Source organism: Notolepis coatsorum (assembly GCF_963971535.1).
Source record: "Notolepis coatsorum genome assembly, chromosome: 4".
NCBI classification, from domain to species: domain Eukaryota; kingdom Metazoa; phylum Chordata; class Actinopteri; order Aulopiformes; family Paralepididae; genus Notolepis; species Notolepis coatsorum.
Window position 1 is genome coordinate 31,260,754 of NC_140168.1, and position 17,500 is coordinate 31,278,253.

The window sequence follows — 17,500 nt, forward strand, 5'->3', positions numbered from 1 at the left end:
CCTCATTTAAGACGTCTATGTTTTCATTTGACCCCAGTTGGCCCCAAGATGGACTATAGATTGAATTGGAAAGTGAGTGATTGCTTTTCACGATGATCTTTGTGTGCGTAGAAGGCCTCTCTGTCTTTGTGTTGACTTGAGGCTGTGAATCGAATTGTAGCTTGATAGAGCACAACTTTATGTGTGTGTGTGTGTGTGTGTGTGTGTCACACAGACCTTTCACAGAGTTTTCTCAATTTATCTCACTTTTCAAAGAGTTGGCCTAAAGGCTTTTTCCCCACAGACTTCTAGTTGCAGCTCATGTAGCCCAAATATATTTTGTTTTCCGTTTCAACGGTCAAATCAGTTTAAACGTGGAACATTGAACTTTTCCTGAATGGAGATGCCGAGATCCTCATCGAGACCCTGGTTCTGCCCCGAACACAACGCCACGATTCTTGTATATCGAGGTGTCATTTCTCTTTCCTCCAGGAACTGAGATTGGAATTACACTACTATCCACTGAGGTGTTTCTGCTCCGTGTGGTTGGGGAAATATGTTTGTATTATGAGTGAATAATGTATGGGTTGACAAAATGTGTGTGTGTGTGTGTGTGCAGGACTGTCGTCAGCGTTTCCGCGCGGTGCTGGTGGAGGGCCACGGTGAAGCTGGACGAGCAGGTGAAGAGGATCGGACGAGCCGTGGACGACTCCAAGCCGTACTGGGAGGCGCGCAAAGCGGCCAGACAGGTACACCACACACACACACACACACACACACACACACACACACACACACACACACACACACACACATTTAACCTTTATTTGACCAGGTAGTCACTTGAGATCAATGATCTCTTTTTCGAGCAAGACCTGAATAACACACACACACACACACACACACACACACACACACACACACACACACACACACACACACACACACACACACACACACACACACAACACACACACACACACACACACACACACACACACACACACACACAGATATACAATCACACATACATACCTGCACGTTATGACACACACACACACACACACACACACACACACACACACACACACACACACACACACACACACACACACACACACACACACACAGTTACACACACATACATGTGCACCATCAATTCACTTTCAATTAAAGCCTTTTAACAGAAATGATCCTTTACTTGCTGGTGACACACACACACACACACACACACACACACACACACACACACACACACACACACACACACACACATACAGAAGACTATGTGGAAAAAAGTGTCTGGCATTGACAGACACGCTCGATCACTGCTACACCCCGTTCAGAGCCGGCTACAAGGCTGTACCGGCTCCACCATTAGCGGGAGCGACAAGCACGTCGGATCATGACGCCATTTTCCTGGTCCCTGCTTACAAACAAAGATCACGTGACGCCGTCGTGTCACGTGAGGTAAAAAGATGGTGCGACCAATCAGAGGCCACGCTTCAGGACGCTCTCGAGAACGTCGACTGGAGAATGTTTGAGGGAAGCGCCAGTGACGTCAGCGAGTTCGCAGACACTGTTGTGTGCTTCATAACAACACTTTCTGATAGTATCGTCCCCACAAAGAAGGCGAGGGTCTTCCCGAACCAGAAACCGTGGGTGGACAGTACTATTAGAGCAGCTCTGAAAACTCGCACCACTGCCTACAACCTGGGCAGAGAGACAGGAAACATGGAAGAGTACAAGACAACAGTCTACACTCTGCGCAAGGCTGTTAAACTTGCGAAAAAGACGTATGCTGACAAGATGGAGGCACAAATGGCACAGAATGACACAAGAGGCTTATGGCGGGGACTGAGGACGATAACTGACTACAAAGTCAGCGCCCCCTCAATGGGGAGCGACGACGCCTCCCTCGCGGACCAGCTCAACACCTTCTACGTGCGGTTTGGTGCAAACAGGGGCGTCGCTAGCTCAACGGCTAGTGACGTCACTGGCGCGCCGGCTGTTGTGGAGGGGGGGGGGGCATCCGCGGGGGGGGGCGGGACGCTCTCTAATTGACGGTACACAGTGTGAGAAGAGCATTTATGCAGGTGAACACCAGAAAGGCTGCTGGCCCAGATGGATAAACAGGGACGCATACTTAAGTCCTGTGCTAACCAGCTAGCCCCTGTGTTCACCACCATATTTAATCGATTCCTGGAGTCAGTGGTCCCTGCCTGCTTCAAGATGTCTACCATTATCCCGGTACCAAAGAAACCCTCCCCAACAGGTCTCAATGACTACAGACCGGTGGCACTCACCTCTGTGGCCATGAAATGTTTCGAGAGGCTGGTCAAGGATCATATTTGTGCCTCCCTCCCCAGTGATATGGACCCTATGCAATTTGCATACAGGCCAAACAGGTCCACTGACGATGCGGTCTCCCAAGTACTGCACAGCACCCTCTCTCACCTAGACCGTCAGAAGGGGGGCTATGTGAGACTGTTGTTCATTGACCTTACAGCTCAGCGTTCAACAACCATAGTCCCCACCAGACTGGTGGACAAGCTGATCGAGCTGGGTCTGAGCTCCGCTCTGAGCGCCTGGATACTGGACTTTCTGAGTGAAAGGCCCCAGGCGGTCAGGGTGGGGGGTCAGGGACCTTCAACACCATCACCCTGAGCATCGGGTCCCCCCAGGGCTGTGTTCTGAGCCCCCTGCTGTACTCACTATACACACATGACTGTGTGGCCAAGTTCAGCTCCAACTCCATAGTGAAGTTTGGCGGACGACACAGTGGTGGTGGGGCTGATCTCGGACAACGACGAGAAGGCCTACCGGGAGGAGGTTGAGGTACTGGAACGCCGGTGCCAGGACAACAGCCTGCTCCTGAACATTGGTAAAACCAAGGAGCTGATCGTGGATTATAGGAGAGGACAGCAGGAGACACACACACCACTGAGGATAAACAGGGCTACCGTGGACAGGGTGAGCAGCTTTAAGTACCTGGGGGTCCACATCTCAGAGGATCTGAACATGGACAACACACATAGACTCAGTCGTAAAAAAGGCGAAGCAGCGCCTCTACCACCTGAGACAGTTAAGGAAGTTCAGAGTATCTGGGTAGATACTCCAGTCCTTCTACTCCGGAGCTGTAGAGAGCATCTTGACTGGAAACATCACTGCCTGGTATGGAAACAGCACGGCACAGGACAAGAAGGCCCTACAGAGAGTGGTGCGCTCAGCCGAGCGCACGGGTATTGTACTACCACCCCTGCAGGTTCTATACAACAAGAGGTGCAAATCCAGAGCCTGCAGAATAATGAAAGACCCTCACCACCCCAACAACAGCCTGTTCATGCTGCTGAGGTCAGGCAGACGCCTGCGAACACCAGCTACTAGGACAGAGAGACTTCGGCTCAGCTTCTTCCCCCAGGCCATCAGAGCCTTGAACACTGAACTCTCCACACACAAGCACACATGAGCACACACACACACGACACACACACTGTACACGCTCACACACTAGCAGCCACTTTAACATGAGCAAGCACACAATCATGCTGCACACGCTCACACTTATGGCCACTTTACAAAAGGAAAGGTCACTTTAAGAATAGTATAGTATAACTTGAGATTGTATAATATAGCATGTACATAAAGACCCAGTGCCTCATCCGTAGCTAACAGTGTATTGCACTACCACAGGACCTAGCATGTCCTACCATGCTCTGTAAATAACTCATATACCAACATGCCCTACTCTGTTTACTGTTTATTTTATGTTCTATTGGATTCTATTATATATTACTATTGTATTATGCACATCGTTGCGGGCAAGACCACCCGCATTTCATTGTATACTCGTATGCTGTGACAAATAAAACTCTTGACTTGACTTGACTTGACTTGACAGTTCAGGGTTTGGGGGGCTTGGAAAGGAGAGGTTTAAGGAGCTCAGCGTCTATCTGCTTAAAGGGAGCGGAGTCACGTTATGTCTAAAATTAGCTCTGTCACACCTCTGCTCACTAATCTACTGTGATCTGCACACACACACATCACACACACACATCACACATCACACATCAAAAGCCTGCCTGAGTGAGCGGGAATCACTTTACTGTTACCTTGTACTCTGGTTAGATGTCAACTTATTTTCGTTTGTACTGTACTAGTGCTGTACGATGACAATACATCTAATCTAATCTAATCTAAATTATCTAATATAATCTAACCTCATCTAGATTAGGCAGCACAGTGATACAGTACATGTTTGAAGTATAGATTTGCAAAAAAACAACTATCCTATCCTACTAGGCATCCCACATTTTACACGCTCCCCTCCAAGAGATGAATGGTTTGGAAGATCCTGCAGCACTAAGGCAGGATAGATGTAACGTGGGTACTAGGGCTGACCTTCGAATTTGTTTTGGCATTCGAAGCCTCGGGGCCGAGATACTATTTTAATTCGAAGCTTCGAGATAAAAAAAAGATAATATATATATATATATATATATATATATTTCTTTTTATGTTGTGGGACTTGTACAGCACTTTGTCAGTGCTGTAAAGTTTAAACCTTTTTAAATCTTAGACAAACGAAACACTTTGCTTTCATGAAATATTGTAAGCCGTCATTTGAGGCTTTATAAAAGCAGCACAATGAACACAAATCTGTCAGTGCCGAGTCCGACCTCATCTTAAATAACAAACAGCATTGCTTGTTGTAGTTAACAAAGAGAGGCAGAGTTCATTTTGCCAAAAAAAAGAAAAAATGGAAATAATTCTTTTGTAATATATTCAAATTTTATTTTCCCATTCGAATCCCATGCATATTGAACGAAGCTTCGAAGCTTCGAAGTATTTAAGACAGCCCTAGTGGTTACAATGGGTAACTATAGTCTGCATGTCAGCCTAGAGGCCTCTGCACACCCAGCAGACTGTCTGCCACAGATAATCTCCCACAGGCCACGTTCAGACTGCAGACAAAAAGTGGCCCAAATCTGATCTTTTTGCTCATATGTGACTTGTGTGAACAGCACAAATCAGTGATCACATGGGATCTTTTCAATTAGGATTCGGGCCACTTTCATATGTGGTCCTAAATCGGATACAGCCAGGCCTGAGTTGTTTTAATTAGCTGGCCTCCGCTGCATTGAACTTATTAAATTAAATCATAAACTGTGACTTCAGTGTCCTCCATGTTTACATCTATCCTCGTTATTGTTAATTTGTGCACGCGGGTCAGTTCAGGAGCATGACACTGGAATCTGATATTGGCCACATTTAAAAAATAATGTGAACAGCCAAACAAAATAAAATCAGATCTGAGCAATAAGTTAGTTTGTGGTAGTCGGCTGTGTGTGGTGGGTTTCCACATGTTGAATCAACAGATTTGTTGGAAGTAGAGAGACAGGAGAGAGACAGGAGAGAAACAGGGGAGAGACAGGAGAGATACAGGAGAGAGACAGGAGAGAGACAGGAGAGAGACAGGAGAGAGACAGGAGAGAGACAGGGGAGATACAGGAGAGAGACAGGAGAGATACAGGAGAGATACAGGAGAGAGACAGGAGAGAGACAGGAGAGAGACAGGAGAGATACAGGAGAGATACAGGAGAGAAACAGGAGAGAGACAGGAGAGAGACAGGAGAGAGACAGGAGAGAGACAGGAGAGAGACAGGAGAGAGACAGGGGAGATACAGGAGAGAGACAGGAGAGAGACAGGGGAGAGACAGGAGAGAGACAGGGGAGAGACAGGAGAGAGACAGGAGAGAGACAGGAGAGAGACAGGGGAGAGACAGGGGAGAGAGACAGGAGAGAGAGACAGGGGAGAGACAGGGGAGAGACAGGAGAGAGAGACAGGGGAGAGACAGGAGAGAGACAGGAGAGAGACAGGAGAGAGACAGGAGAGAGACAGGAGAGATACAGGGGAGAGACAGGAGAGAGACAGGAGAGAGGCAGGAGAGAGACAGGAGAGAGAGAGAGAGAGAGAGAGAGAGAGAGAGAGAGAGAGAGAGAGAGAGAGAGAGAGAGAGAGAGAGAGAGAGAGAGACAGGGGAGAGACAGGAGAGAGACAGGAGAGAGACAGGGGAGAGACAGGAGAGAGACAGGAGAGATACAGGAGAGAGACAGGGGAGAGACAGGAGAGAGACAGGAGAGAGAGAGGGGAGAGACAGGGGAGAGACAGGAGAGAGACAGGAGAGAGAGAGAGAGACAGGGGAGAGACAGGAGAGAGACAGGAGAGAGACAGGAGAGAGACAGGGGAGAGACAGGAGAGAGACAGGAGAGATACAGGAGAGAGACAGGAGAGAGACAGGAGAGAGACAGGGGAGAGACAGGGGAGAGACAGGAGAGAGAGACAGGAGAGAGACAGGAGAGAAACAGGAGAGATACAGGAGAGAGACAGGAGAGATACAGGAGAGAGACAGGAGAGAGACAGGAGAGAGACAGGAGAGGAGAGAGACAGGAGAGAGACAGGAGAGAGACAGGAGAGAGACAGGGGAGAGACAGGAGAGAAACAGGAGAGATACAGGAGAGAGACAGGGGAGAGACAGGAGAGAGACAGGAGAGAGACAGGAGAGAGACAGGAGAGAGACAGGAGAGAGACAGGAGAGAGACAGGGGAGAGACAGGGGAGAGACAGGAGAGAGACAGGGGAGAGACAGGAGAGAGACAGGAGAGAGACAGGAGAGAGACAGGAGAGAGACAGGAGAGAGACAGGAGAGAGACAGGAGAGAGACATGGGAGAGACAGGAGAGAGACAGGAGAGAGACAGGAGAGAGACAGGAGAGATACAGGAGAGAGACAGGGGAGAGACAGGGGAGAGACAGGAGAGAGAGAGGGGAGAGACAGGAGAGAGACAGGAGAGAGACAGGAGAGAGACAGGAGAGAGACAGGAGAGAGACAGGAGAGATACAGGAGAGAGACAGGGGAGAGACAGGAGAGAGACAGGAGAGAGACAGGAGAGATACAGGAGAGAGACAGGAGAGAGACAGGAGAGAGACAGGGGAGAGACAGGAGAGAGAGAGAGAGAGAGACAGACAGGAGAGAGACAGGAGAGAGACAGGAGAGAGACAGGAGAGAGACAGGAGAGAGACAGGAGAGAGACAGGGGAGAGACAGGGGAGAGACAGGGGAGAGACAGGAGAGAGACAGGAGAGAGACAGGAGAGAGACAGGAGAGAGACAGGGGAGAGACAGGAGAGAGACAGGAGAGAGACAGGGGAGAGACAGGGGAGAGACAGGAGAGATACAGGAGAGAGACAGGGGAGAGACAGGGGAGAGACAGGAGAGATACAGGGGAGAGACAGGGGAGAGACAGGAGAGAGACAGGAGAGAGACAGGAGAGAGACAGGGGAGAGACAGGAGAGAGACAGGAGAGAGACAGGAGAGAGACAGGGGAGAGACAGGAGAGAGACAGGGGAGAGACAGGAGAGAGACAGGAGAGAGACAGGAGAGAGACAGGAGAGAGACAGGAGAGATACAGGAGAGAGACAGGAGAGAGACAGGAGAGAGACAGGAGAGAGACAGGGGAGATACAGGAGAGAGACAGGGGAGAGACAGGAGAGAGACAGGAGAGAGAGAGGGGAGATACAGGAGAGAGACAGGAGAGAGACAGGAGAGAGACAGGGGAGAGACAGGAGAGAGACAGGAGAGAGACAGGAGAGAGACAGGAGAGAGACAGGGGAGAGACAGGAGAGAGACAGGAGAGAGACAGGGGAGAGACAGGAGAGAGACAGGAGAGAGACAGGGGAGAGACAGGGGAGAGACAGGAGAGAGACAGGAGAGAGACAGGAGAGAGACAGGAGAGAGACAGGGGAGAGAGAGAGAGACAGGAGAGAGACAGGAGAGAGACAGGAGAGACAGGGGAGAGACAGGGGAGATACAGGAGAGAGACAGGAGAGAGACAGGAGAGATACAGGAGAGAGACAGGAGAGAGACAGGGGAGATACAGGGGAGAGACAGGAGAGATACAGGGGAGATACAGGAGAGAGACAGGAGAGAGACAGGAGAGAGACAGGAGAGAGACAGGGGAGAGACAGGAGAGAGACAGGAGAGAGACAGGAGAGAGAGAGGAGAGAGACAGGGGAGAAACAGGAGAGAGACAGGAGAGAGACAGGAGAGAGACAGGGGAGATACAGGAGAGAGACAGGAGAGAGACAGGGGAGAAACAGGAGAGAGACAGGAGAGAGACAGGAGAGAGAGAGAGACAGGAGAGAGACAGGAGAGAGACAGGGGAGAAACAGGAGAGAGACAGGAGAGAGACAGGAGAGAGACAGGAGAGCGACAGGAGAGAGACAGGAGAGAGACAGGAGAGAGAGGAGAGAGACAGGGGAGAGACAGGAGAGAGACAGGGGAGAGACAGGAGAGAGACAGGGGAGAGACAGGAGAGAGAGAGGAGAGAGACAGGAGAGAGACAGGGGAGAGACAGGAGAGAGACAGGAGAGAGACAGTAGAGAGACAGGAGAGAGACAGGAGAGAGACAGGAGAGAGACAGGAGAGAGACAGGGGAGAGACAGGAGAGAGACAGGGGAGATACAGGAGAGAGACAGGAGAGAGACGGGAGAGACAGGGGAGAGACAGGAGAGAGACAGGAGAGAGAGAGGAGAGAGACAGGAGAGAGACAGGAGAGAGACAGGAGAGAGACAGGAGAGAGACAGGAGAGATACAGGAGAGAGACAGGAGAGAGACAGGAGAGAGACAGGAGAGATACAGGAGAGAGACAGGAGAGAGACAGGAGAGAGACAGGAGAGAGAGAGGGGAGAGACAGGAGAGAGACAGGAGAGAGAGAGGAGAGAGACAGGAGAGAGACAGGAGAGAGACAGGAGAGAGACAGGGGAGAGACAGGGGAGAGACAGGGGAGAGACAGGAGAGAGACAGGAGAGAAACAGGAGAGATACAGGAGAGAGACAGGAGAGAGACAGGGGAGAGACAGGGGAGAGACAGGAGAGAGACAGGAGAGAGACAGGAGAGAGACAGGGGAGAGACAGGAGAGAGACAGGAGAGAGACAGGGGAGAGACAGGAGAGAGACAGGAGAGAGACAGGAGAGAGACAGGGGAGAGACAGGAGAGAGACAGGGGAGAGACAGGAGAGAGACAGGAGAGAGACAGGAGAGAGACAGGAGAGAGACAGGAGAGATACAGGGGAGAGACAGGAGAGAGACAGGAGAGAGACAGGAGAGAGACAGGAGAGAGACAGGAGAGAGACAGGAGAGATACAGGGGAGAGACAGGAGAGAGACAGGAGAGAGACAGGAGAGAGACAGGGGAGATACAGGGGAGATACAGGAGAGAAACAGGGGAGAGACAGGAGAGAGACAGGAGAGAGACAGGAGAGAGACAGGGGAGATACAGGAGAGAGACAGGAGAGATACAGGAGAGAGACAGGGGAGAGACAGGAGAGAGACAGGAGAGAGACAGGAGAGAGACAGGAGAGAGACAGGGGAGATACAGGAGAGAGACAGGAGAGAGACAGGGGAGAGACAGGAGAGAGAGAGAGACAGGAGAGAGACAGGAGAGAAACAGGAGAGAAACAGGAGAGAGACAGGAGAGAGACAGGGGAGAGACAGGGGAGAGACAGGAGAGAGAGAGAGACAGGAGAGAGACAGGAGAGAAACAGGAGAGAAACAGGAGAGAAACAGGAGAGAGACAGGGGAGATACAGGAGAGAGTTAAGTTAGTTAGAGAGATAGTTTGTATAGATAGAATATACGTTGTGTATTATGTTTCGTTTATAGTTTTAATTTATAGTTTATTTATAGCTTATTTAGTTTATAGTGGCAGTTTTCACATGTATAGTTATAGCTTATAGTTATAGTTTGTATAGATAGAATATACGTTGTGTACTATGTTTACAAATCTACTACGGTTGAGGAGCCGGGAAAAAACAAGCGTCTCATCTCATTTTCCACCAATTTTGGCTCCAGGTTATGCTGGCTCTCAAAATGGCAGACAAGAGTGACCCGAATCAAGACAGATGAAAGTAACACTGTTTTTTATCCTTTGATTGTTTTCCCACTTCCACTAAGTGTATTAATATAGTTCTTAACTGGGGAGAAATGACAGATAAAGGGACAGAATGAGGACGATCGGTTACACTCCTCTCGCTGAACCAGGGTTCCCCCTGGACACGCGTTCCTCCTTCTTGCCCCAGTAACGTCGTAGCAGTGAAGCAATAGCAAAAGGCAAACGATATACTGAAGGTGGATCTCTGTCAGACGCTCCTCCTCCTGGCATGGAGACGTTCTTCCTCCACACGTCCGCCTGAGTGGGATGGTGTGTCTCTGTGACTTCTTACCAGTGAGTGACTCATCAGAGCAAGTTCGAGTCAAGTTCAAGTTTCTTTATTAGTTGTCATACAGAAGTACAGAATACTTTTATACAAAATGCTTCTTTCTGTTTCGCTCCAGAGACTGTGCTAGGCAAAAATAACAGGTTAACCGTCTGTAGTGTGGCAGTGAAAGGGTTATCCTTATGTAGTGTGGTAGTGAAAGGTTAACCGTCTGTAGTGTCGCAGTGAAAGGTTAACCGTCTGGAGTGTGGCAGTGAAAGGGTTAAATTCACAGTCGACAGTCTGCTTTATTCCTTCCAAAAGATCAGCAGGTCGTGTCCCCTTCTGTCAGACCATGGTGCTCGGCTCTGGCCAGCTCTGATTGGCCAAAAGGCAGACATTTAGAGGCCCGCTGCCATCAGCCAATAGGGATGCAGCGTTTGAGTCATTTACAACATGCTGACGTTTGTGTGTCACAGCTGAGCTGTCATACAGAAATAGGGATTGTGTGTGTGTGTGTGTGTGTGTGTGTGTGTGTGTGTGTGTGTGTGTGTGTGTGTGTGTGTGTGTGTGTGTGTGTGTGTGTGTGTGTGTGTATGTGTGTGTGTCTGAGGCATCTGCATAACTCCAGCAGCACGTGAGAGTAGAGATTACTGAAAGGTGGTGATGATGGGACACATGCGCACGTGGATCAACACTCCTCTCCAGCTTTGCATGTATAGTGTGTGTGTGTGTGTGTGTGTGTGTGTGTGTGTCAAGGCTTTAATAGGGCACAGCCCCTGAAAGCCAGAGGCAAAACTGGCACATTGTTTTGGTGACGATGACTTATAAATGAGTATTGAATATTTTATACTTGACCCCGTTTTATGAGAGACATGGTATCAACTGCCTCTCCTCACAAACCCCCCCCCCCCTCACAACCCCCCCCCCTTCCCTTCCCACACTACACTACACCACCCCTAAGCCAGTCCCCCAACCTCCCACTGACCCGCCCATGTTACCCCCCTGACATTCCGATGGAGTGAGGGGGGGTTCAGCATTGGATCTGCCTGTCCTGTCCTATCCTCTGTCCTTTACCTCTCATTCAATCTGCTGCCTGTCTGACTGGCCCTGTTCTCTCTCTCTCTCTCTCTCTCTCTCTCTCTCTCTCTCTCTCTCTCTCTCTCTCTCTCTCTCTCTCTCTCTCTCTCTCTCTCTCTCTCTCTCTCTCTCTCTCTCTCTCTCTCTCCATCTCCCTGTCTTTTTCTCTTTCTTTTGTAGTGGGGAATGAGATTTTGGACGAAAGGTTTTCAGGAATGAACACAGTAGGGCGGCTAGGTGGCGCAGTGGGCAAGGCGCTCGCCACCAGCGCAGGAGATGCTGGGTTCGAGCCCAGCTCTCGGCGTTGCTACCAGCTTGGCTGGTCGTTCATACTAATACAATTGGCAGTATTAGGGGGTGGGAAGCTGGTGGGTGGGGACAGCGACTCCTACAGGTCGGTTGGTGCGCCTGCGCAGTAGAATCAGGAAGCGACGGGGGCGGCGTGTCCCTCCCACGCAGACCCTCGCCGCTGAGAGATCGTGCTGTGCAGGTGAAAAGATGCGACGGCTGCCTCCTCGAGTACCGGAGGGGACACGTGATGCAAGGCTTCGTCCACATTGCAGCCGACCAGTGGGAGGCATGGTCTAACAACGCTCGAGACAGGGGAGGGTAGAATTGGACAATTGGGGACGGGAGAAAAATTGAAAAATGGGGAGAAAAAGTAGATAAAAAAAAAAGGAATGAACACAGTACTTTATTGATCACATGCAAACATACCGGAGTTGCTTTTTTTGCAAGGAAGAACTGGCAAAGCGCTGAATCATTATGTCTTTATGAAGTCATTATGCACATCAAACAACACAACCACCAATGGCCGAGGCTCCACGGCTCCTGCAGCATCACCCCATTTACCCTGATTGTGTACGTCGTGATTCTATACAACAAGTCACAGTAAGCTCTCTGTCAAATCATCCTGACTCTCTGTCATGTTAATGCGTGGACTTTGGCACATCCACGTCTGCAGCTAAGCATGTCATCAAGCAGGCCTACATGAACACGTAGACTATGTCATTATTTATTAAACCAGAACATTCATGTGTCTCTATTATTCAAGTACATTTCACAACTGTTTATAGTTTGATTTTCCTCCACTCTTTCTTTCTTTCTCTCTCTCTCTCCCTCTGTGTGTGTTCCTCTCTCTCTCCCTCTCTGTATTCCTCTCTCTCCCTCTCTGTCTGTGTGTTAATCTCTCTCTCCCTCTCTCTCTCACTCACTCGCTGTCTGTATGTGTGTATTATTCCTCTCTCTCTCTCCCTCTGTCTGTGTGTTGTGTATGTGTGTGTGTCCCTCTCTCTCTCTATCCCTCTCTGTCTGTGTGTGTTAATCTATCTCTCTCTCTCTCTCTCTCCCTCTGTCTGTGTGTGTTCCTCCCTCTCTCTCTCTCTCTCTCTCTCTCTCTCTCTCTCTCTCTCTCTCTCTCTCTCTCTCTCTCTCTCTCTCTCTCTCTCTCTCTCTCTCCCTCTCTGTCTGTGTGTGTTCCTCTCTCTCTCTCTCTCTCTCTCCTTCTCTTCCTGTCCTCCCTCTATCTCCCTCTGATGCGATAAAGTGGAGATATGGAGAGTAGGTGTCAGACAGGAGACTGACACACACGTCACACACACACACACACGTCACACACACGTCACACACACACACACACACACACACACACACACACACACACACACACACACACACACACACACACACACATCACACTGGTTAGTGGGATGATGGTTTGAAGGGGCATGATGAACATCACAAGGTCCACTATTCCTGAATAAAACTGCCTCATTGTCTGGACCAGTGGTCCTCCTACAATATGACATTAATGGATGACAGTGTCTGCTTACCACAAAGGCTTAGTGGGGTGATTAATGGGCGTAGGGTAAATTGGGTCGTTTGTGGATTACAGAACACAGTGTAGGAGGGAGTCGTCATAATGCATTTGACTCATTGGGTTTGTTATACGTTCATCTGTAGGCCTATCACGTGTTGTTCTCAGTAATATTTTCTAGTGCTGTCAGTAGATTTAAAAAAAATTAACTAATTAATCTCACAATTTTCTGTAATTAATCTAGATTAATCTATATTAAAAAATCGCACTTTTCTACTTAAGACCGAAGCTTGTAACAGATATGTACTTGAGTTAAAATCATGGAATTAATGTCAAATCAACACAAAGAAAGTATATTTAGATTCAAAGACTATTTTAATAGCTTTCTTTGAATACAGTTTATCTCCTGTGAAATACGAATGTTCAACAAAACCATCAACATTGACTCAGCTAGACCGCTTTCTTATATCTGCGGCGCTAACAGAAATAAAAACAACCCAGGCCTATGTTAAAGTGCAGATTGGCTTAGAGGACAATAATGTCTTGTATGAACTACCAGTAATATAAATCATATTAACAACAAAAATGTGCTCCATCTTCATGTCAGATGATTTTCAAAAAGGTACATGAGTCAATGCAAAAAAAGAACAAGCAAAATTACACTGCTGAAAGTTCATAACGTTGAAAATGTTTCACTCCATAGATTAATCTAGATAAAAAAAATTACGCTTTAAATAATTTAAATTAATCTCCAGAGTTAAAGCATTCATTTTGACAGCCCTAATATTTATTTAAATTTTTTTTATTTAGCCTTTATCCAGGGTTGTCCCAATTGAGATCCAGGATCTCTTTTACAAGGGAGACCTGGCCAAGAATAGCAGCAACACAAAGTTTCAACATACACACATAGACATTACAGATAAAAGTAACGTTACAAAATGGTCAGATAAAACATTTGCACACAGAAAACGTGGTTACAATAGGCTTCACCGTAGCCTTAAATAGATTCAGTGTTACCAAGCTTTGAATCTTCAGATCGGACTGGAGATTGTTCCATGCAGTAGGTGCGGAAAACCTAAAAGCCTTCTTTCCCATTTCTGTTCGGACATTGGGATATCAATGTAATGCAAATCACTCATGACCGATTCAATGAGCAAGTCATATCCACCCGTCTGAGCCCCCCCCCCTCCTCACACTCTCACACACACACACACACACACACACACACACACACACACACACACACACACACACACACACACACACACACACACACACACACACACACACGCACACACACACACACACACACACACATATACACGCACACACACACACACATACACACACACATATACACGCACACACACACACATACACGCACACGCAGACATACACATTGACATACACACACCCACACAGGGCTGTACTGTGCTACGAGGGCGTAGCATATTGCCCCTAAAAATAGCCTGTGCTAGTAGAAAAATATATTTGGGGGGCACCCTTGCTAGTACTGATTTCAACCCTTTCATCCGTATTTCACTCCTTTTTTTCGAGGAATTTAAACGTTGCGAATTAATCTTGTTGGTCGTTTTCTATATCTCTTCTCCCTCGGCCTCTCTCCGTCTGCCCGAGGAGCGGGGCTGTTACTTACACACATTAAGTTACACTGCTATCTCCTATCTTAACGTTAGCAAGCTAAGCATGCATAGCGCGACGTGTGTAACATTAAGTTACACTGCTATCTCCTATCTTAACGTTAGCCAGCTAAGCATGCATAGCGCGACGTGTGTAACATTAAGGTACACTGCTATCGTTAGCAAGCTAAGCATGCATAGCGCGACCCGTGTAAGTAACTTGTGTTCCGCAGGGAAAGACCGGTCATCACTGCATAAAACTTGGTTTAATCCAAATATCCATTCAGAAACTTTGTATTATGAAATAATTCTGGGGTGTCTGACTATTTCCCTATGCCTTGTTTGGTGCGAGTTCAGCTGACACTGTTGACACGGCCACTACGCAACGCGTGCGCTCTCACACACACACACACACACACACACACACACACACACACACACACACACACACACACACACACACACACACACACACACACACACACGTCACACACACACACACACACACACACACACACACACACACACACACACACACACACACACACACACACACACACACACACACTGCTCTGGTCATGCATCGCCTCAACTCATGGAAAATATATCATCAGGCTATTGTTCTAAAAGTATCTCTACTAATAAAATGGAGTATTGAACCGTTTTTAACAGCTGGGTATTGGGTGGGACATTCTGATTTAAGAACTTTCTAAATAAAATAGAAAGTCCCAAAATAGTTAATTTATCTGACTGCTTGTATTAATTGATCAAAAAGTAGCCATGTGCAGTAATATAGTTATATAAAAGAATAATAAAGCAATGTTGATTATGTTCTTAATAAAAAAAAGAAAATCTTGCAAAATAATCAAAAAGAACCGATAAGAGTATCGATAAAATACCAAACCGTTAAGCAGTATCGAATCGATAAGAGTAGTAGTATCGATAAAATCCTAATGATCCTAACCCATCCCTAATGAACACTGTTAATACGCTGTTATCAATGAAAGAAGAAATGTTTGCAGCTGTGGTAATACTTCAGTTGGTTCATTATAAAAGATACAAACCTGAAAACAAAGGCACTTAGATGTTAAATAAAAGGACCACAGTAATGAGGCAAGAGGAACATCTTTTTTTGCACTATAATGGTAAAAATTTGCCATTATTAACACACATCAATAAAGGATCGTCCTATCTTATCTTATACACACACACACACACACACACACACACACACACACACACACACACACACACACACACACACACACACACACACACACACACATAAGGCTATTTACATGACATTGCAGGTGTTTTGAGCCCCTTTTGAAACCTAACTGTGCACATGCACATTTACACCTGGAGAACACAACAACTATACATTTACATTTACATTTAGTCATTTAGCTGACGCTTTTATCCAAAGCAACTTACAAGTTCTGTACGGCAAGTCATCAGGAAGGGTACAACTCTATCAGCTGAGTAACAATGTTCATCAAAGTGTAGGTTAGTTTATTAGGACAAGTGCATGACAGTAAGGTTAGTTAGGGTTAGATATTTAAAAATAAAATAAAAAAAATTCAGATAATGGTTGAAGAAGTGCGTCTTTAGTCGACGGCGAAAGATTGGACGGGTTTCGGCTGTCCTAACTGGGGTGGGTAGTTCATTCCACCATTGTGGGGCAAGGACTGAGAATAGGCGACTTCTCCTTGATGACCCTCCCGGAGCTTGGATAGGAGTGGGTCTGAGACGGCCAGAAGATGCAGAGCGTAGGGGTCTTGAGGGTGTGTAGTTACTAGAGACCAAAAGTGTCTCGGAGAGAGTCGTAAACATAATGCTCTTTACATCCCAGTATGTTCCCCTCTCTTCCTCGCTCAGGGCCTTCCCTTCATCCTCCATTAAATATACATCATCATCATCGTCATCGTCATCATCATCGTCATCATCATCGTCATCATCATCATCATCACCACCATCTCTCTGTGTGTTCTGCTCCCCACGGAGAGCCTGGGAAATGGGTCATGATGGGGGGAGAGGGGGTGGGAGGGATTAATCTTTGCTGGTCAGAGAGAGAGAGAGAGAGAGAGAGAGAGAGAGAGAGAGCGAGCGAGAACGATGACACTCTCTCCTCTCTGCACCACCTAATCTTTAGCCTTTATCTCCTCCGTCTCTTGACGGACCCTCAACAACCACAGATACCACAGTCTATCCCCATCCATTCTTTTTTTGACAGCTTTATATCTCTGGGAGCCTGCGAAGACTTGTACAGAGACTGCCGTCACTAATGGAGTCTCTATCATAAACATGGCTGATAGTATCTGGGGTGGGGGGGGGGGGGGGGGGTCATGTGTCAGGGGTTAACCAAACACAACCAGAGAGGGGGGAGGGGGGAGGGGCATGAGAAAGAGCTTTCTATTATCTCTACCATAATGAGGCTAATGTTGAAGCTGATTAAACTGCTTATACTGAATACTTTTGAACTCTGTTTATACCTACCTACTGCTTTCACTGTCTACCCATATACCCTGTATGATAGCATGTACAACAATGCTGTATATACCACCTATTTACAGCATATATATATTACATTTTAATTGTTTTTCTATTTATCTGAACATACCTGCATATAACCCCTCTATATACTTACTTGCACACCTGCCAGTTTAATCACATGTACATTGTATATTGCTGTTGCACTTTACTGTTATATTTGCACTCTGGTTGGATGCCAAACTTGC

The 17,500-nt window shown here is 47.5% G+C and overlaps 1 protein-coding gene across 1 annotated transcript in view; it reads left to right on the plus strand.

Annotated features, from left to right (window-relative positions):
* sh3bp5a (SH3-domain binding protein 5a (BTK-associated)) overlaps nucleotides 1-17,500 on the plus strand; it is a 35,278-nt gene that overhangs the window by 5,016 nt on the left and 12,762 nt on the right. Inside the window, 2 exon segments of the mRNA XM_084313481.1 lie at nucleotides 599-634; nucleotides 636-728. Of these exon segments, the coding sequence (XP_084169607.1) occupies nucleotides 599-634; nucleotides 636-728 (129 nt within the window).